Source organism: Heterodontus francisci, chromosome 9 (assembly GCF_036365525.1).
Source record: "Heterodontus francisci isolate sHetFra1 chromosome 9, sHetFra1.hap1, whole genome shotgun sequence".
NCBI classification, from domain to species: Eukaryota; Metazoa; Chordata; class Chondrichthyes; order Heterodontiformes; family Heterodontidae; genus Heterodontus; species Heterodontus francisci.
In genome coordinates this window covers 71,883,941-71,904,939 of record NC_090379.1, presented here as the reverse complement: position 1 = coordinate 71,904,939, position 20,999 = coordinate 71,883,941, and the positions used below count along the sequence as shown (strand labels likewise).

Below are 20,999 nucleotides of genomic sequence, written 5' to 3'. Positions count from 1 at the left end.
TGGTTTAAGCTGCTGAGCACCAAAGAATACTGACAGCAGTATGCACAGTTCATGCTACGGTGGGTCACAGATTTTGTAAGGACCTAAAACAAGCCAGAAATGATTCTTGGATAAATATATGCCAGATCCTGGCCTTACATTGGGAATTCCACATTGCCTGTTGGAAGTTGTACATCTGCATGCACCAAACATGGTTATCAGCATCGGAATGAGCACAGCCAAGAGTCCCTAAGTCAGCAGTTTCCATGCACTTCAGTGAGACCCAGTATATGGTCAGACCAGGTATATCTCTTTGACAGCTAGTGCTTGTCGGGACCACCTAGGGTTCTGGGCTAGGATCATGACTTGGACCACAGGGAATTATTTTTAAAGCAGTCTTCTTTCTAAGGAGTGCCAAGAGAGCAACTCTTTTCGACAAGTGGTGGAGAGGAAACACACATCCATTTCCCCTGGACTACACATTTTTTAAAAAAGACTTTCCAGTCTCTTTGGCATATGGGAACCCTAGAATGGGCCCCTAGTTGTGCAGGAGATCACCACTAGGAAAGTTCCATCTGACCCTGGAAAGTCACCACTTTCAGCAGAGGTGGTTTCCAGCAGCGCATCTCTGCACTTACGCCAAGGTGCATCCATGGTGGATTTTCAGGGCCATTGTATTTAAAACTAATACTAACTGTAGTTACCTTGCTATCTTCTGTTGTTTCAAGGAAGAAAAATCCTCATCTGAACAGGTATCTGATGCCTTCTGCGGGATTGACTCTGGAAGTTTACTACTGCCATGTCCTAATCTGCTTGGAGTATAGTACAGCTTTGAAGCCAGCTGCAAATCAATGGGTAATACATGACTAGGCTGAGCAGTACAAAGGTGGTGGATAGTCTGATATCCTTGATCTCTGCAAAAAAAAAAATCCAAAGTAATAACAGAAATCAATTCGTGTGCGTACATTCAATACAAAATACATCATTCCATAAATTATGCATAAACTTAGAAAAGTATACTTGAATGCTTTTTGGAAAACAAAACACAATTTTATACAGAAGTGTCATGTTTGAAAAGGTATGGGTATGTTCTGCATATAAGGCACATGCCAAAACAGTTGTACCAAAGATAGATATTACAAGAAATTTATCCTTGTTTGATGAAACAACAAAAAATTCTGATAACATCATCACTTCCATGTGTAAAGTTGAAGAAACATTATTTTATTAAACATCCATCAGTTTACAACAATTTAGTAAAAGAATGTCTCTAACTTTATACAGCAAGAAAAAATATACCCCTAGAATGTTTAATCCTGGGTTGCGAAATTGTACTCAGCAGTAATTCTGACTTAGTAAATATGGCTTGTTCTTTATACACACATCTGCATAAAGGGACAGAATGCCAGACATCAGTGCAAAATTTACACAGGCAGAAATGGTGTGTAAAGCTTTGCCTTTGGTATTTCCTAGGGTTGATGCAGCGCAGGATTTCCTTCCTGCTCTTTGATGTCACTAACATGGAGCACCCTGTGTGGCTCCATTGAAACAATGAGGCCAATAACAAGACAGGCTTGTGAACATTTAAAAAGCAGTGAGACCACAGAGACTTGCTACATTCCAGCAGGTGAGAATTTTCTTTTGAAAAATATGAATCCAGATTTTGATAAAATTTCCATCATAAAAAGAGGGAGTGCATTGATTAAAAATTACTTCGACTAATATTTTTATTCAGATGGTGACACAGAATAGAATCACAGAATGCATACAGCACAGAAGGCCGTTCAGCCAATCGTGTCCACACTGGCTCTCTGAAAGAGCAACTCAGATAGTCTCATTCCTCCACCCTTTCCCCGTAGCCCTGCAAATTTTCTCTGTTCAGGTGCTTCATCAAGTCCCTTTTGAAAGCCGCAATTGAATCTGCCTCCACCAACATCTCAGGCAGTGCATTCCAAATCCTAACTACTTGCTGCATAAAAAAAAGCTTTTCCTCGTGTCACCGTTGCTTCTTTTGCCAAATCACCTTGAATCGGTGTCCTCTGGTTCTTGACCCTTCTGCCAATGAGAAGGGTTTCATTCTGTCTACCCTGACTAGACCTTTCATGATTTTGAACACCTTTATTAAATCTCTTCTCAAACTACTCATCTCCAAGGAGAGCAACCCCAGCTTCTCCAGTCTAGCCATATAAATTAAGTCCCTCATCCCTGGAATCATTCTTCCAAATCTTTTCTGTACCCTCTTTAAAGCCTTAAATCTTTCCTAAAGTGCGGTGCCCAGAATTGGACAAAATAGTCCAACTGGGGCCGAACTAGTGTTTTATAAAGGGTCATTACAACTACTTTGTTTTTCTACTCTATGGGCAGGATTTTTGTTCCCGGGTCCCGATCCTGCTATCAGGATGAAATGTGGGTTGTGGAACCCACAAATGTCAGCAGTGGGACCTAGAAAGCGAGTTTGGAGGAGGCGGTCAATTAATTGGCTGCCTGTGGAAGCCCCATCCAGTTAAGGATGATGGGCAGGCTCCCGGGTCTGCAGGACTGATAGGAGGATGTCAAGCAGTCAAAGACCAGCAGCCCCATTATCAGAGGTGGGCGCTGCTGAAGCATGTCGGGAGGCATGAGGGCGCGTCCATTCCCAATCACCGGCCACAAGTGGGGTAAATAAGAGGGCCAGATGGATTAGGACCATCGGATATAAGGGGGAAAGCCCTCCACAGTACAAGCACTGCCACAGTTGTGGCCAAGTTTTGGAGCAGTGCCTTCCACATCGAATGAAGCCTCTGGCTCCTATACCACCTGTGATGTTGCTGGGAGGCTGCCACTGTTTCACTTAGGCTTGGGTGTACAGAGCATAATTTCAAAATTTACAGGTGGCACAAAACTTGGAAATATAGTGAACTGTGAGGAGGATAGTGATAGACTTCAAGAGAGTATAGATAGGCTGGTGGAATGGGCAGACACTTGGCAGATGAAATTTAGAACTAAGAACAGTATAGCACAGGAACAGGCCATTCGGCCCTCCAAGCCTGTGCCGATCTTGATGCCTGCCTAAACTAAAACCTTCTGCACTTCCGGGGACCGTATCCCTCTATTCCCATCCTTAAACGTCGCTATCGTACCTGCTTTCACCACCTCCCCCGGCAGCAAGTTACAGGCACTCACCACCCTCTGTGTAAAGAACTTGCCTCGCAACTTTAATGCAGAGAAGTGTGAAGTGATATATTTTGGTGGGAAGAACGAGAATAGGCAATATAGAATAAAGAATATACAATTCGAAAGGGGGTGTCGGAACAGAGAAGCATTGGTGCATATGTGCACAATCATTGAAGGTGGTAGGCCACGTTGAGAAAGTGAGATTCTGGGCTTTATAAATAGATGCATAGGGTTGAATTTTCAATGGTCCATGGAGGCCTGTCTGGAGGCAGGGGGGTGGGGGGGGGGGGGGGGGGGAGGGGTGCCAAAAACAGAAAAGAGTGTGAGGAGACTTGCAGCTAACATAAAAAGGAATCCAAAAGTCTTCTATCGGTATATAAACTAATAAAAGCGTTGTAAGATGAGGGCCGTGGTCAATTACAGACCAAAAAGGGGAGCTATGCATGGAGGCAGAAAGTGTGGGTGAGGTATTATCAACCTGACATGTGTCATATGCCCCTTTTTCTGCTTCAACTTACTCTCTATTTCTTTGATCATCCAGGGAGGTCTAGCTTTGATTGCCTTACCTTTCCCCTTTGAGAGAATGTACCTTGACTGTACCTGAACCATCTCCTCTTTAAAGGCTGTCCATTGATGCGTTATGGTTTTGCCTGCCAATCTTTTATTCCAATTTACCTGGAACAGATTAGTTCTTATCGCACTGAAATTGTCCCTCCTCCAATTAAGTATTTTTACTCTAGATTGCTCCTTGTCCTCTTCCATAGCTATCCTCAACTTTATAATACTATTATTACAGTTTCCTGAATGTTCCCCTACTGACACTTGATCCATCTGTTTTTGCTCAAATGCACCAAAATTTTGAATTGTGACACATTTGGTACATTTCCAGCATTTTGGATTCTGGAACAAGCACAAGGACTAATCTATAATATAAATTAATTTATATTTGCCTTTTGGGAATTTATTTTTATATATAATTGAAATCCCTAAATTCTACCACTTCAGACCATTTTCAGCCCCAAGATTTGTAAGGTGCATCCAGATTTTTAGGCTTCTTTTGAAAACAAATTAGAAGTTGCATCAGTTGAAGTCATTGATCTAAATTTAGAAGATATAAATAATAATATGAATAATATAAATTTTACAGCAGTTTATTTAGCAAACAAATCATAATTTGTCCAGTTTCTCTTACGTACTGTGATGCATTTTTGTGCATGTTGATAGTTATAGTTATAGAAATACAATAGTATTATGTCGACTGTATTTTGTTTCATGTGAAGCTTGGTTTTTTTATTCATTCATGGGATGTGGACATCGCTGGCTAGGCCAGAATTTATTGCCCATCCCTAATTGCCCTGAGAAGATGGTGGTGAGCTGTTTGAGTGGTGAGTTTGAGTTAAACAAAGATTTGTGAAGATTCTTCATTTTAGCAAGTGCTTTAAATGGAAATTAAAAAATAAAGCAGTGCAATCCAGTCGTTATGCTGAGCAACTTGCAACACTCACTGAAACATCATAGAATCATTACAGCACAGAAGGAGGCTATTCAGCTCATCAAGTCCATGCTGGCTCTCTATAATGCAATCCAGTCAGTCACATTTTCCTGTTCTATCCTCGTAGCCCTGCAAGTTTATTTCCCTCAAGTGCCTATCCAATTTCCTTTTGAAATCATTGATCATCTCTGCAGCGAGCCCACCATAGTAGAGCTCAACAAGCTCACTGACCGCCTTGCTAGCAGTAAAGCCCTCAGAAATGATTGCATTCCATCTAAAATCATCAAATCATCAAAAGCGGAAAACCTGCACTGTCGCAGCATCTCTATGAACTCTTGTATCTCTGTTGGAAGGAAAGATCTATGCCTTAAGACGTGCGTTATGTAAACATAGCCACCTTGTACAAAAATAAGGGGGTCACAGTGACTGCAACAATTACCAAGGTATCTCCTTACTAAGTATTGTGGGGAAGGTCTTTGCTCACGTCACTCTGACCAGATTGCAGACCCTGGCGTCACACATCTATCCCGAGTCTCAGCGTGGCTTTAGAGCTGGCAGATCGACAGTCAGCATGATTTTTTCACTTCAGCAGTTACAGGAGAAATGCCGCGAACAGCACAGACCACTCTACATCGCCTTAATTGACCTCACCAAGGCCTTCGATCTCACTAGCAGAGACGGACTTTTCATACTGCTATGGAAAATAGGCTGCACTCCTGGACTCTTGGGCATCATCTCTTCTTTCCACATGGACATGCACAGTTCCGTCAGTTACAATGGCGCAACATGAGACGTTTTCAAGATCAGCAGTGGGGTAAAGCAGAGCTGCGTACTGGCACCAGCTCTCTTTGGCAAATTCTTCTCCATGCTGCCATTATATGCTTTCGGTGACTCAAATGAGGGTGTTCACCTCCATACCCAGAGCTGACAGCAAGCTGTTCAACTTGGCAAGACTGCGCACCAAGACCAAAGTACATAAAGTCCTAGTCCGTGAATTGATGTTTGCTGATGATGCTGTGCTGACATCCCATAATGAAGTTCACTTGCAGCACCTTGTAGATTGGTTCTCTCGAGCCTGAAAGCAGTTTGGACTGACAATCAGCATCAGGAAGGCCAAAATTATAGGATGTAGCGACTACACCTTCCATCAAGATCAACAACCTCACTTTGGAGGTCGTCGACAGCTTCACACACCTTGGATCAACAATCCACAGCAACCTGCCCCTTGTTGCCGAAATCAGAACCAGGAATACCAAGGCTGCAGCCGTCACTCAAAGTTGAGAAGGCAAGTGTGGACCAACAGCAAACTAACCGAAAATACAAAGCTCTGAATGTACTAGGCTTGTGTTCTCAGCAACCTCCTTTACAATAGCAAAGGATGGACAACTAATGCAAGCCAAGAAAAAAGGCTGAACAGCTTCCATCTTCACTGCCTCAAATGAATATTGGGTATCTCCTGGCAAGACAGAGTCCCGAATACGGAAGCACATCAGCATGCAGGGTTACCCAGCATATTCGTCCTCTTGAATCAGCGGTGACTCCATTGGCTGAGTCATGTGCCGCAAGGATGACGGCCGCATTCCCAAAGACATACTCTATGGCGAGCTTGCTATTGGCATGAGACCAAGATGTCGCCCATGTCTGTGATACAAGGACATCTGCAAGTGAGACCTCAAGTTGACCAGGATCAGAGTCAATGCATAGGAAATCCTTGCTGCTGACCGGAGCTCCTGGAGAAAGGCAGTCACGAAGGGCTAGAAAAAGCAGAGGACAAAAGAAATGACCAGATGGCAGGAAAGAGAGCCCAGCAGAAAGAAAAATAATCAGTTGACATCGGGCCAATGCCATTCATCTGTGCCAGCTCTGGAAGGGATTGCCACTCACGAGTCGGCCTCTGCAGCCACAACAGACAATGTTCTGCACCCCAGGTGCAGTCCATCTGAGATGGATGGATGCCTACGACTACTACTTTTGTACGCTATTTGTACAACACAACTTTGTTAAAAATATAGGTTTCGAATTTGAATTGCCGATGGTGTACTGCAAATTGATCCACCCTGCCTCATTTATTTCTGGTGAGTTGCAGGTGCCAGTCAGGGCCCCAGGGAAAATTCATTAGTCCCAGGGGCACCAAGAACAACTGGCTTGGACACCAGACAATGTTGTGACTACAGTCCAAGAGAAAGGGGGATACAATCATGAGGAGATGAGCAGTGGACTGTAAATTTAATGTGGAACTCAGAGGTGCATTCTTTCTCCTCCTGACTCTATGTTAAGGCATGTAAAATCATTAAAACTTACTTTTCCAGAGGCAGGCTCTGCCAGTCCCTTTAAGGAGCATTGGTTTGGCTGTTGAGCATATAAGAATACTAACCACAATATTCATGAGTAATGCTGCAGTCAGTCACAAACAAATTTTGTCCAGACCTAAAACAGATACTTGGACCAATATTTTCATATGCAAAGGGCCTAATTCCTGTTTCAGGCTCGTGGCCTGAAAACCTATACAAGAGCGTTTACCAACATGGCGGGTAGCACACCTCTGGTGTGGAATGAATGCATGGAATATATATATGCTGCCAGATATTAGGCACTTAGGTACAAGAGCTAGAAAATGCTGGATACACTCAGCAGGTCTGGCAACATCTGTGAAGAAAGAAACAGAGTTAACTGCTGGAACATTATGAGCCCTGTAGGGACAGTAATGGCTGCGGGGATGTCCATGAAATTGTGAGGGAAAGCGGGGGGCGGAGTGCCATTGTCTTCCCAACATAATGAAATTTAATCTGGGACGGAAAAGTCCGAGAATGGCCTTCTTGCCCAGAGGCCAATTGAGTCCCTTAAATGGCCAATTAATCAGCACTTAAGCGCCTCTTCCCACCGTTGCTGGCATTCTACCAGTGGCAGAGGTGCCTCCGCCATGTGAGGAGGCTGCCCAGTAACTCCAGGTGGCTTCAATGTGGGCAATCAGTGGCCCACGGAGGGCTCCCAGTGGCAAAAGCTACTCCTCTGCCACCAACTACCCCTCTGCCCTTAACCACGCATCCATTCCCTCGCTGTGGCCTGCTGGACTGGCCCCCGTGAGCCCACCCCACTTACCTGAGGTCCAGGTCTCCAGGGCTGCTGCTGGTCCCAGGCCTCCTGCAGAACCAGCAGTGGCCACGGCCCCAAGTGGCACTGTTGGTACTGCTGAGCTGCCAACCCTCTGATTGACCAGCAACTCTTGGAGGCGGGATCCCTGTTCTTAAAGGGACAGGGACCCTGACAGTGGGCAGTTGGTCAGGGGTCGCCCACACCCCACCTTCTGGCCCACCACCGGGACCCCTCCCATCGGGGTAAAATCCAGCCCAAAATTTCAGATCAATGACATTTCATCAGAACTGGGAAATGTTAGGGATGTAATAGGCTTAAAGCAAGCACAGAGTCAGTGAAATACGGGAAGGTGGGAAAAGAAGAAAAGGGAAAGTTTGTGATAGGGTGGAAGGCAGGAGAGATTAATTGGCAATAGTGTTGCTAGTGCAAGGCAAAAGACAGTGGTAATGGGACAAAAAGATATGTCTAGTGCAGGTGTGAATGGAAGAATGCCGTCCGAAAACATATGAGAAAAACCAAAACCAGCAAAGAAAAAGAAAACAAAATGGGAGCAGAGATTATAAGCTGAAATTGTTAAACTCAGTACTGAGTCCAGAAGACTGTAAAGCGCCTATACGAAAGATGAGATGCTGTTCCTTGAGCTTAAGGTGAGCTTCATTGGAACACTGCAGGAGGCTAAGGACAGAGACATCAGCGTGGGAGCAAGGTGGACAATTAAAATGACTGGTGACCAGTAGCTCATGGTCACACTCGCAGACTGAACTGCTGCCCTGCTGACTACAGCATTATGTGAGTTCTTTTCCATGATACTGGAGACAGGAAGCTTTTGCATCTGAACTTGAAATGGTCACATGAGAAGTCCCATGTGTGGATACCACAAACTCTCCTGCATTTTCTCCGGGTGGCCAGCAGCGTCCGGAAGATCAATCTTGATAGCAGGAAAATTCCGGACTATCCAGGAAAATTGGCAACCTTACTTCTTGGAGGGGTATGAGTACTTAAATAAGCAGTAAATACCCTAAAATTGCCTGTTGTTAATTTCTTTTTTTACTCTTGGGATATGGGTATCACTAGCAAGGCTGGCATTTATTGGCCATTCCTAATGCTTTTGAAAAAGCAGTGGCGAACCTCCTTGTTGAACTGCTGCAGTCCATGTGGTGAAGGTACTCACACAGTACCATTAGGGAGGGAGCTCCAGGATTTTGACTCATGTTATCTCCCGATATTGCCCCACTTTTTAAACTCAGATTTGCATTTTCATTAAGATTAGGAGTGAAAACAATTGAGACCATTGTGAAGTTAATCTGCACATAGCATATACTGAAGTTACAAACATACATTTGGAACATCTGCTACCAAAGATTTTACTTGTGTGGGCACCAAATCAGCATTTGAACAAACAGAAATAATTCCTGACCAACATTAGAACAGAAGTTTTGTTTCAGTTGGACAGTACAACACGCTATAACTTCCCTGAATTTATAAAAAAAACAAATATACTTTGCATTATAATTGTGCTTTCATGAAGTAAATTTGCTAAAATTTGGTAGTCAACTTAACAGACAATTTAGACTAGCCAGCCTTACTACTGTGGACAATTCATCATTCATTTATACCACTGTGTGTGTGGTCTGTTTGGCTATTATTTAACAACGCTTGAAAAAGCAGTTGGATTCTATGTGACGATTGCAGGACAGCCTAACGATAACCATTTACCCATAGCCACATTATCACCATCTGCTAATATAGAGCATTTATAATATAAAACCTTCTTAAATAATTAAATCTAAATCCTGTTAAGGACAAGTGATGTACAGAGGGTCATTCAGATGCCATTTTCTAAGCTCATAAGCATTCTTTTCCCCATGGACCTGTCCTGAACTACTTGAGAGTGCTATCCATTTATGAACTATAGGAAATCCCATATAAAGACTGTCTTCCATGTTCTGCAAACCTTTCAGAGACCTCAGAAGTTACAAAAGCTAATAATTAAAGCTTGTTTTAACCTCAATAAAAGATTGGAGAGAATGAGTAAGGTGTGTCCATTGCAGCTTGTTGCTCATTGTAAAAGCACTATTGACACAGAGGAGTAAAATTCGTTGAGTTTCACTTAAACCACACTGGCTGGCACCAGACCAATTGGAGCCTAAATAGTACCTGGATGAGTAATTATGGCAACTTAAGTCAATACATTTAGGCAGTTAGAATAGAAGCTTGTAACGTATGATGACAACATAGTCATTAATGATTGTGGTGAAATGGATTTCCTCAGTCTATGTACAGGGAAATGAAATACAAAGCTAAAAGCCTTTCAGACTGTAGCCTGGAATTATAATTGCTTGAAGTCTGATACAGTCTGAACTGGTTTTGCTAATATTCACAAGCCATTTGTAGAGATTTCCATGTGAGAACCTCTGAAACGTAACCCACATAATAATAGCATTTTACTTGTTTATTGGAGTCCATGTGGCCAGCACTGAGGCTCGTTGCAGAGGCTGTTCATCGTTTTCAAGTAGTATTTGCTGGTCCTCTGAAATCTCCTTTGCTAATCCAAATGCAGTTCCTTTTATACTAATTATATCAGAATAAGTAACCTAGAAATAAGACAAAATGTATTATATATAATGACAAAATAATAAGTTGTAATAGTTCTCTCAAGATTGTGTCAACAGTCTTTCATAACAGTGAAAAACCAGGTAAACCACATTACACTTTCCATGAGTGCACAGTGCCCATACCTCAAGTTATATCAGAATTATTTATTTACATAAGAACATAAGATTTGAAGTTGTTAAAGAGATACAAGTTAATTTTCACAATGGTTTAACAATTTCAAATTTTAATCAGGCTACAATATTCAAACAAAATATATTTTTTTCATTTTTTCAGAACAAAACGTGTCATGATTATGAATGTTTAAGTTGTTATTTGTGTTCTTTATTATCTTAATAAATTTTTTAATTAAATAAACTAACATTTAATCTTGTTTACACATAGCCAACTTGAAAAATGTTGTTATGGAAAGATTAGCAGCGTGTACAAGTCATGAGTTGTTTCTGTTATTAATTTCAAAAGCTTTTACCATCGACCTTAACTTACTTAACCGAAGGTATAACACCTGAGGTTTTGCCTTCAGTGAATAAGTTACGGTCAATGGTCAAAAATTGAGAGATCAATATCAGACATATTTAAATAATTAAATGAACACCAAATAATCCATATTGCAAATATGTCTTAAAAAGCAATGATAATTGCATTTCAAAGGCAGATCACATTTCATAACAAAACAAAAAGAGTTCTTTCAAAATAGTGATGTTTGAGAAATAAAACTCTGAGCCACACAAATTTCTGGAATGTACTGGTATATAACATATGCAAATAACACTTCAGGCTAATATAACCAAAAGGCATAATTTTTTTTATAATTATTTACTATTTCTACAAGTCCTAAACTAATATATTTAAATGATGAAATATATCATTCCTCACAGGGTTTATTTATAATGGCCCAGAATTTGCTGGAGCGGGGTATCTCACAACATGCCCCATTAGACTTCTTCACTCACCCTTCAGCTCAAAAGTTTTTCCATAGCAAAATGCTGGAAATGCAAACTGATAATGCCATGGTAAAGTTAACGAGACAACTGGAACCTAGTATATAACAGGAGTAACATACAATCTTAACCAATGAGATTGAAGGATAAAGGATTGAGAGAACAAAAAGGAGAGTAAGGAAAAGGAAAAAAAAAGAAAACAGTTAAATTTTACATTACTCTGTTAAGGACCAACGCTAACTTTGTGATGAGTTTAATTGGCAATTAATACGCAAATACAGCAATTTCTTGAAACTCATGGAGAGGTTGATGGCAAGCTGCCATTTTCGTGAGGTTAATAGCAGAGCGATGCAAATCATCCAGCAACTCACAGGATATCTCTTCCTCACCACAGACTTTTCGACAATTTATACACTAACAACTGTGTGCCCATTAAACTTGCCGTTATTTTTCCAATAGGTTCAGGGCCATTATTTCAGCTTACTAAAATCTGTCCACAATAGGGGGTGCCTGGCACACTTTACATCTTCTACTTATTTCACATTCTTTTCTATTATGAAACACCTTTATTGATCAATAATACCTTCGAGAATTATTTCACTTAATACAGTACAGTAATTACAAAACTCTACCCACTATCAATGTGCTTATAAACACAAAACATGCAGCAGAAAATATGCAGATTTGAATTGTATTACTGACTAGACAAATTACTGAACTAGGTACTAAAATGTAAAATATTGTTCTATCACCTCTGGACCCCATGCTGAAAGATTGATCAGTTAAATTTCCTTTCTCCTGGACAGCTGTGAGAAATAGATTTTTTTTTAGATTTAGAGATACAGCACTGAAACAGGCCCTTTGGCCCACCGAGTCTATGCCGACCATTAACCACCCATTTATACTAATCCTACACTAATCTCATCTTCCTACCACATCCTCACCTGTCCCTATATTCCCCTACCACCTACCTCTACTAGTGGCAATTTATAATGGCCAATTCACCTATCAACCTGCAAGTCTTTTGGCTGTGGGAGGAAACCGGAGCACCCGGAGGAAACCCACGCAGACACAGGGAGAACTTGCAAACTCCACACAGGCAGTACCCAGAATTGAACCCGGGTCGCTGGAGCTGTGAGGCTGCGGTGCTAACCACTGCGCCGCCCACATGAATATCTTGTTTCAAATTAGTTTGCATGGGCACAAAATCACAGCACAATACCGTCCTACTTGGTGTAAATTAGCATAAAATTAGCAATATTACTCAGTTGGACCAGAAGAAATACTAATAGAAGTGTGAAGTGATTCATTTTGGTAGGAAGAACGAGAGGCAATATAAATTAATGGGTAAAATTCTAAAAGGGGTGCAGGAGCAGAGGGACCTGGGGGTATATGTGCACAAATTATTGAAGGTGGTAGAACAGGCTGAGAAAGCAGTTAATAAAGTGTCAGGCAAACCCCCATCTGACAAGACGGAGGCACACATTATTTCACCACATGAACATTAAAACTTTAAAAAATGCAATCTCTACTTGGAAAGACATTTCCATGATACAGACAATGTTAAAACAATGGAGACACTACAGTTGCTCTCCAATACACCGAAGTGGTCAGACTAGTTTTAGTCACATGGCTAGCTGGCTGAGGCAGAGAAATTTGAGCCTCCAACAAGGGATGTGAAGAGGAGACTGTTCAATATAAGGAACAAGTCACATGACTAACCTGCTGAGCACCCTGGGAGCTTTTTGAATTTGAACTCTCAAACAAAGGAATTGCCAGGCAGAATGCCATGTGCTCTCCTGAAACTAAGAACACCTCCTGCCTGCCTGCCTGCTGCCTGTATATCTCTCAGGGAACTGAAACCATTGAAGACTTGAAACTCAAAGAGAGAAAGGTTTGCCATGTGAACAAAGTTTTAAGAAGATTACTGGGGCCCAACGAAACGCAAGAATATAACTTCAATTAAGGACCACAGCAAGCTCGAGAAACAGTAACAAGATATTGCCTCAAACTGTTCTACTTATCTCTTCTTCTACTTTTTTCTGTCCCTATCTTGCATGTTTATATCGCGTGTGCATGGTAGCGTGAGCACATCGTATATCCGCAGGTGTGAACCGTATTAGAGTTAAGGTTAAGGTTTAATAAATTTCCTCTTTCTGCTTTAAACCAAAGAAAGCCAGTTTGTGCTCAGTTATTTGCCTGAAAATTGAAAACTATGAACATGGATTCACAAAAAGGGGGAGCTCAAAACACAGTGTGTTTAAAATTAAACCCTGTTACAATAAGACCAGGTGAAGACTGCAAAAAACCCCTAGACACATTGGTCGTAACAAAAGCGTGCAGGATCCTGGGCATTATAAGTAGAGTACAAAAAGAAGGAAGTTAAGATAAACCTGTATAAAATATTGCTTCTGCCTCAACTGGAGTATTGTGTCCAGTTCTGGGCGCCAACTTTAGGAAAGATGTGAAGATATTAGACAGGGTGCAGAAAAGATTCACGGGAGTGGCTCCAGGGATGAGGGACTTCAGTTATGTAGATAGACTGGAGAAGCTGGGGCTGTTTTCCTTGAAGAGGAGATTTAATAGAGGTGTTCACAATCATGAAGCGTCTGGGCAGAGTAGATAGGGAGAAACTGTTCCCATTGGCAGAAGGATCTAGAACCAGAGGGCTTTGATTTAAGGTGAGTGACAAAAGAAGCAACAGCGACATGAGGAAAAACTTTTTTTTTCCACAGTGAGTGGTTAGGGTCTGGAATGCACTGCCTAAAAGTGCGGTGGAAGCAGATCCAATCATGGCTTTCAAAAGATGATTGGACAATTATCTGAAGAGAAACATTTGCAAGGCTACAGGAAAAAGGTGGGGGAGTGGGACATGGTGAGATGCTTTTAAGGAGATTCAGCAGGGACACGGGCTGAAAGGCCTCCTTCTGTACTGTAACCATTCTATTGGCTGGATTTTGTTTTTCCTCTGCCGGGAGCGATGGAGGATGTAAGAACTAGCAGCCAGCAGGCCACTGCGTTCTTGAGTCCGGTGGCTCGTTAGAATATGCAGGGCAGCCACTGCACCACCCCCCCCCCACCCCCAATTACGTGGTGGGGACAGCCTTGGGGACACCCGTAAATGGCGTCAGCTGTCTCTGCACAGGCACTGGCACCATTTTTAAAGGGCTGCCAGCCCTGCGTAGAGAATGCAGAGTTGCCCACATCCCCCTGCTAGACTGAAAATAAATGTTTGCCCCGTTCACCCCCACTACACTAAAATTGCAGAATTGACCCTTTCTCCCCTCAACTGCACAAAGTGCAGAGTTGATCCCTTACCCCTCCCCCGCAACTGCACAAAGAGCAGAGTTCACCCCGCCAACCCCCCCCCCCCCCACCACACTAAAAATACAGAGTTTACCCCGTACCTGTCCCCCCCACCCACGACTCTACAGATGCTGGGTTCCCGGCTTCCCCACCTCGGCGGTGCCAGCTTTCCCTGGACGGGAAAGTGAAGGCGTGTGAGTGCCACCTGTCACGCTGAAGATCCAGAACCGATGGTAAGATTGCGGGTAATTCAATTTAAATGACTTCAGAGAGAGTTAATTTAAATATTTAAACCAAGGTCCCGTTGCAGAGTGGCAAAGGGCCCGCAACAGAGCTTCCCCACCGCCACGAGCATCAGGCCCGGCAATCCCGGCTTCGGGTTCCGTGGCAGGCCACTACCACTCCGATCTTCCAGTGTCTCCCTCACCACCGCACTCCCCCCCCCCCGCTACCCCCCACACCGCCACAGACCCCGATGTCAGGAGCAGAACAAAATTCAGTCCATGTGATTCTATGTGGAAAATATCATCCTGGTGCCTTCTGAAAGTGTTGGTAGAGTTGGGAAAACTTTATGCTATATACGACTTGTTCTTTATACTGTGGCTTAAGTCAACTGGAATGGTTCAGCATGCTATCCTGCCTTTAACTTTTACCTGACTCAGTTCGGTTGCTGTCTGTTTACCCAGATGCCTCAAATCTTGTGCTTTTCACTCCACCTTGAGCACTGTGCTTCTCTCCCCCATCCCTTTAAACTCTGTGGTTCTTGCATCCTGAAGTCTTGTGCTTCTCCCCCTCTCCAAGTCAATGCTTTGAGTCCTGCGTTTCTCACCTTACCCAACCCCAAGTCATGCACTTCTCACCCTGTGCGGTCTTGACTGCTGGGCCTACCCTTTGTGTCCTATAAATCCTGACCTGGCCAAAATCTTGTGGTGCACTCCCACCAGATGATTCGTGTTTCTCTCCCCATCCTAAGTAACAGCAAATGTGAATTAATTCCATGATCAAGTTCTGCCAAATGGCCCTATCCTATTTTTGACTGGGCACTTCTTAAAAAATTCCACTTTAACAATTGACTATATCACAGCTGGGAGTGGTTGATACTCATTTTTAGGTGGTCAAGGCCCAGGTTCACATTCCTCCAGCATAGACAATGATAATCACAAAATTCATCTCTCACTCTACCACACTTTTTAAAAAAATGCACATGAAATTAATTAAAGAGTTGGGCAAGAAAATGAATCAAAAAGACATTTAACTGAATTTCTTATGATCTTGAAAATACATATTATAAACAGAACCTACTGAATGACAATGAAAAGGAAAAACTTCGGGTGGAATTTTATGTTCTTCCCTGTGGCAGGTTTGGAGGCGGGGAGAGCATAAAATTGGGTGGGATGATGGTTGGGGGGGGGGGCCCTGCCACCATCTCGCCTCCGCCAAAATTTAGTCCAGGGCAGGTAGGCCTGTGAACAGCCTTCCCGCCCAGCTGCCAATTGAGGCCCTTAACTGGATAATTAACCCCATTTAAGGGCCTCTGCCCACCGCAGCCACAATTACGCCCCATCATTGCACGGGAAGCATGGCACGAAAAAATGCAGGCTGCTTCCTGGCTCTGGGGGGGATCCCTTGTTCAAAGGTGCTTAGTGCCTAAATGAGGGACCCAGCATAGGGAAGGGGTGGGCCCACTGAGGGCCACTTCCTGCCCTTGCTGCCGACCCCCCTCCCCCTTTCCCCTTCCCCCACGACCCCCACCCTGCGAAACCCTTCCCGCCGTGACCTTCCTGAGGCCTGGCTCCAGTGATGCTCCTCAGCACTCCTGTAGGTGCAGCTATAGCAGTCTCTGATTGGCCGGCAGCTCTGCAAGGCCGGGACTTCTGGCAACGGGGTCCTAAATCCTATGGAAGACCTGCCACTGTCCACTTAAGTACCTGGTTGGCATTAAATTCAGTGGGCCTTCCTGTAAAGAGATGACGTGGGAATCTCGTCGCTGGTTTCCCCCGACATCAAGACCCCTGCCGCCAGCATAAGATTCCCCCCTTTCATTTAAATAGCACACTATAACTCAATTACTTTGAGGTGCAGTGATGGCTATATAAACCAAAATGGGAGCTATTTTTTACACATCAAGATCACAGACAGCCTTGAAATGAAACACCAGTTAATGTGTTTTTGGTGGGGCTGGTCAAAGGAGGAATGTTGGTCAGCACAACAGAGAACTTTGTTCTTAATCAAACAGTAACACCTGGTGTAACATCTCATGCAGAGCAAGGTAGGACTCCCTGGCATGTCAGGCTAGCTTTTGTCCTCAAGTGCAAGTATAGGGCTTGAACCTGCAATCACTGACTCAAAGTCAAAAGCGCTACCAACTGAATCAAGCTGATACATCTTCTTGAAGTACAGTACTTGATTGACTGTATGGTGGCCCAACATTTCAGAATCCTAATGTTCTGTGAGATGAATGAATGCCAGACTACAAATCCCACAACTTCCTATGTCAGCAATGCTGTTACTGGAACGCCCCAAATGGAAATACTGCCCTATAGAAACACAGGTTGGAATTTTACACCCCCCAAAGAGTAGGTTGGTGGTGGGGGTTGGGGGGGGTGGGCGAAAAATGGAGTGGGAGGCTCGGGGGGCCCTTCCCGACCCGCTCCCACCTCTGCTGCCATCTTATGTGGGGCGGTGGCGGTGAAAACCGGCCCACCCACCCCAGGCCAATCAAGGCCCATTAAGTAGCCAGTTAAGGGCCACTGAAGACCTTTGCCTGCCGCCATGGGGATTTTACCCTTGGCCTGTCGGGCGGCCCAGGCCTGAGAAAAGCCGCTTGACAAAAGCAGGCAGCTTTCTGAAGGCCTGGGCTGGGTTGGTGGGGGGGGGAGAGGGAAGCCCTCATGATCAGGCACCCTGTGCCCAATGGAGGACCACGCCCAGTGCCCCAACCACCCCAACCCAACTTCCCCCCCCCCCCATCTCCCCAATCAACCATCTTGTCTCGCCGGGGCCCACCACTCCAGGTGGCGCTGCTGGAACTAAGAGTTGCCGGCCCGCTGATTGGCCAGCAGCTCCATGAGGCGGATTTTCAGCCTCAATAAGGTGGAATTCCTGCCTCAGCGCAATTAAAGGCCTGGGGACCGCAAAATGCGAATTTGATCCCCAGGCCAGGCGGAGGCGGGATCGCCACCGAATTTTCAGTCGTTGGACGGTTCCCGTCCATCGAGGGCAAAATTCAGCCCACAGACAAAGTTACTCCAAATTCTGTTAGTATGTGTCATAAGGCATCATTATATAATGATGGATGATCTTGGACAATACACAAAAATGTACTTGTTGCTTAATTTGCTGCTGATTGCTCTTAGACCTGTTGTGTTCCTGAACAGGGGTTGAAATAGTTAGAATGGGGCACAAATCAGAACCAGCTCTAGAGGTTCTGCAAAGAAACATGATTCTAACAGAGCTGAGGGCCATTCTCCAGTTCAGAGGATGCCTCCTTGATGGAGATGGCTAAAAGAACAAACACTTTCTCACAATTGCCCCAAATCTGGGAGCAGGTGAGGAAGAAATTTGCTGGCAGATTGCCAAGGCCTCATGTGTTGCTTAATTGTAAAATGCTGCTTTGCAAAACATTTTAACAGCATGTGCCTCTGTGCTTCCATTTGGTGCTCTCCATTGACAACATAGATGTGATAGGAATTTGTGGAATCTGCAGTTGGGTATTCATTGAAAGCACAACACACTGAGGTGCTGGCATTTTGGACGACCACACAGCACCTTAACAGCTTCACCGTCAGATAGATGAAGCATCACAGAAGGTGAATACACAACATTCTGCTAACTATTGACAAACTTCCAAAAGCAAAGACACATCCATGTTTCACCCAGGGCACTCTAATGCTGCCCATTAAAAGTAGTAAACAAACATCAAGCATGATGCTATTCATATACTTACATAAGGTGTCTGCTGGCTGAGCCCTTCGGTGATAAACATCTTCCAACATAGTCTTCAGTGTAATACTGAGTGAATGTCACACTGGCAGAGCACATCTTTCAGATGAGATGGTAAACTGAGGTCCCATCTACCCTCTCAGGTGGCCGTGAAAAATCCTAGAGCACTTATAGAAGAGCCGGGTAGTTCTCTGTGGTGTCCTGACCAATATTTATCCCTCAACCAACATCACTAAAACAGATTACCTGGTCATTATCTCACTGCTGTTTGTGCAACCTTGCTGGACACTGCAGCAGTGACTGCACTTTAAAAAAAGTACTTAATTAGCTGTAAAGTGTAATATTACTTGTCGCTTTGGTATGTGAACTAGTGTCAAAAATAAAAAAAGAGAGCTAAAACAAAATGCAGCAAAGAGAAAGGAAACAAAATGGGGGCAGAGGTTACGATCTGAAATTGTTGAACTCAATGTTGAGTCCATAAGGCTGTAAAATGCACCACTCATCTAGACACATCTTTTGTTTCTTTACTTGGTCCCATTACGATTCCCTTTTTCCTTGCACCATCAACCCTTTTGTCATGAAATCTTCCCTGCCTTCCACCTGATCACGTACTCTAATACTTTTTCCCGCCCTATTCCTTTCACTGACCCTGTACTTCCTTAAAACCTATTACACCACCCACTTTTCCCAGTTCTGGGAAAAGGTCATTGACCTGAAACATTGGACTGGTTTTCTGTTTGGGGTTGGGACCCTGCCGTTGGGATCAAATGCAGGTCCTGACCCCATACCATGTCAGGAACAGTCAGTCAATAAGACTTTTGCAGGACTAGCCAATTAATAGCCACAGGACACGCTTGCCATCCAATTAAGGATGGTGGTCAGGCTCCCAAGGCTGGAGGGCCAATAGGAGGCTCTCCAGCAATAACACATTGTTAGCCCCACCATCCAAGGTAGGAGCTGCCGATGATGCCTGTAGAGAGAGAGGGTATCTCTGGAGACCAGGTAAAAAAAATTTGATTTAGAAACGGCCACCCCTCCACTGGATGGCCAATAGCCGCCATTGTGCCCCAACGGCCATGGTGGCTGCCGAGGTTGGTGGGGGGGGGGACGAATGGTGGTGTTCCTCATGGGCTGAAATGCTGCCTGCCACCCCCATCATCGCCTGGAGGCCGCCTCCTCTCGCTGGCTGTGTTTCAGCCACAGTGTGGGGCCCAACCGGAATATTCGGCAAGCTTAGCCAAGTCTCTTTCTCAGATCCACACATTAGCAACCGCCTCCAGGTTCCCCAACCAATCAGAAAGGCTGGACGGGATGATGTGTCTATTTTGTCAAAAAAAGGATTTTTAGTTAATGGGAGAATCATGGGAGAGGACTCAAGATATAAAAACAGTGCAGCAGCGGTGGCAACAGAAACCAGAGCATCATGGACGAGGACTGATGGTTTAAAAACAGTGCAGCTGCAGCAGAGACCAGAGCATCACGGGACTCAAAAGAAGATCATAATCAACAGAAAAAAAGTCATGGAGTGATGACACTGCACAGCAGGTCGGTGATTGGTTGCTGAGTGTTGCAGATGTATTTATGATATTTTAGCTCGGGAGATGTGTCAAACTCCGGGCTAAGAATCTGCAACATATAATTATTTTATTAAATTAACTAGATAAACATTTATATATATATATAAAGTATTTATAAATCTTTAGTTATCTCTGTTAACTTCAGTCATTCTAATTAATAGGTGCAGGAGGGAGGGCTTTAGTTTCCTGCATCACTGGGTCTGTTTCTGGTGAAGGTGGGACCTGTACAAGTTGGACAGGTTGCACCTGAACCGGAACGGGACCAACATTCTTGCTGGGAGGTTTGCTAGTGCTGTTGGGGGGGGGGGGGGATGGGATACAGAGTGGAGGTACAGTAGGGGTGAAGCACAGCCAAATATAGAAGAGAAACTAAGTCAGTCTGGAAGGCAGAGCAAATATAGACCTGTTAAGGCATAAGCGAATAATGCAAGTCTAGATTGCATCTATCTTAACGCAAGGAGTCTTACTAGTAAGACAGATGAATTGAGGGCGTTGATTAACACATGGGAATATGATATTATTGCTATCACACAGACATGGTTGAGGGAAGGGCAGGACTGGCAGCTCAATATTGCAGGGTATAGAATCTTCAGGCGTGACGGGGGGGTGGGGGGTGTAAAAGAGGAGGTGGCATTGCACTATTGATCAAGGAGTCAATTACTGCAGTAAGGAGGGATGCTATCTTAGAAGGTTCCTCAAATGAGGCCATATGGGGAGAACTTAAAAACAAAAAGGGGGCAATCGCTTGGCTGGGAGTGTACTACAGGCCTCCTAACAGCCAGGGAGAGATAAAGCAGCACATATGTAGGCAAATCTCAGAGAGGTGTAAAAATAATAGGGTAATAATAGTAGGGGATTTCAACTTCCCCAATATTAACTGGGATAGTCTTAGTGCAAAAGGCT

At 44.0% G+C, this 20,999-nt stretch overlaps 1 protein-coding gene across 4 annotated transcripts in view; it reads right to left on the bottom strand.

Annotated features, from left to right (window-relative positions):
* The window catches only part of ttc6 (tetratricopeptide repeat domain 6), a 414,842-nt gene that overhangs the window by 310,246 nt on the left and 83,597 nt on the right, over positions 1-20,999 (bottom strand). For all 4 annotated transcript variants that reach the window (XM_068039290.1, XM_068039292.1, XM_068039293.1 and 1 more), the window contains 2 exons: positions 10,166-10,311; positions 684-893 (listed from right to left, as the gene is read on the bottom strand). In XM_068039290.1, coding sequence (XP_067895391.1) covers positions 684-893; positions 10,166-10,311 — 356 coding nt within the window. The remainder of the gene's footprint in view (positions 1-683; positions 894-10,165; positions 10,312-20,999) is intronic.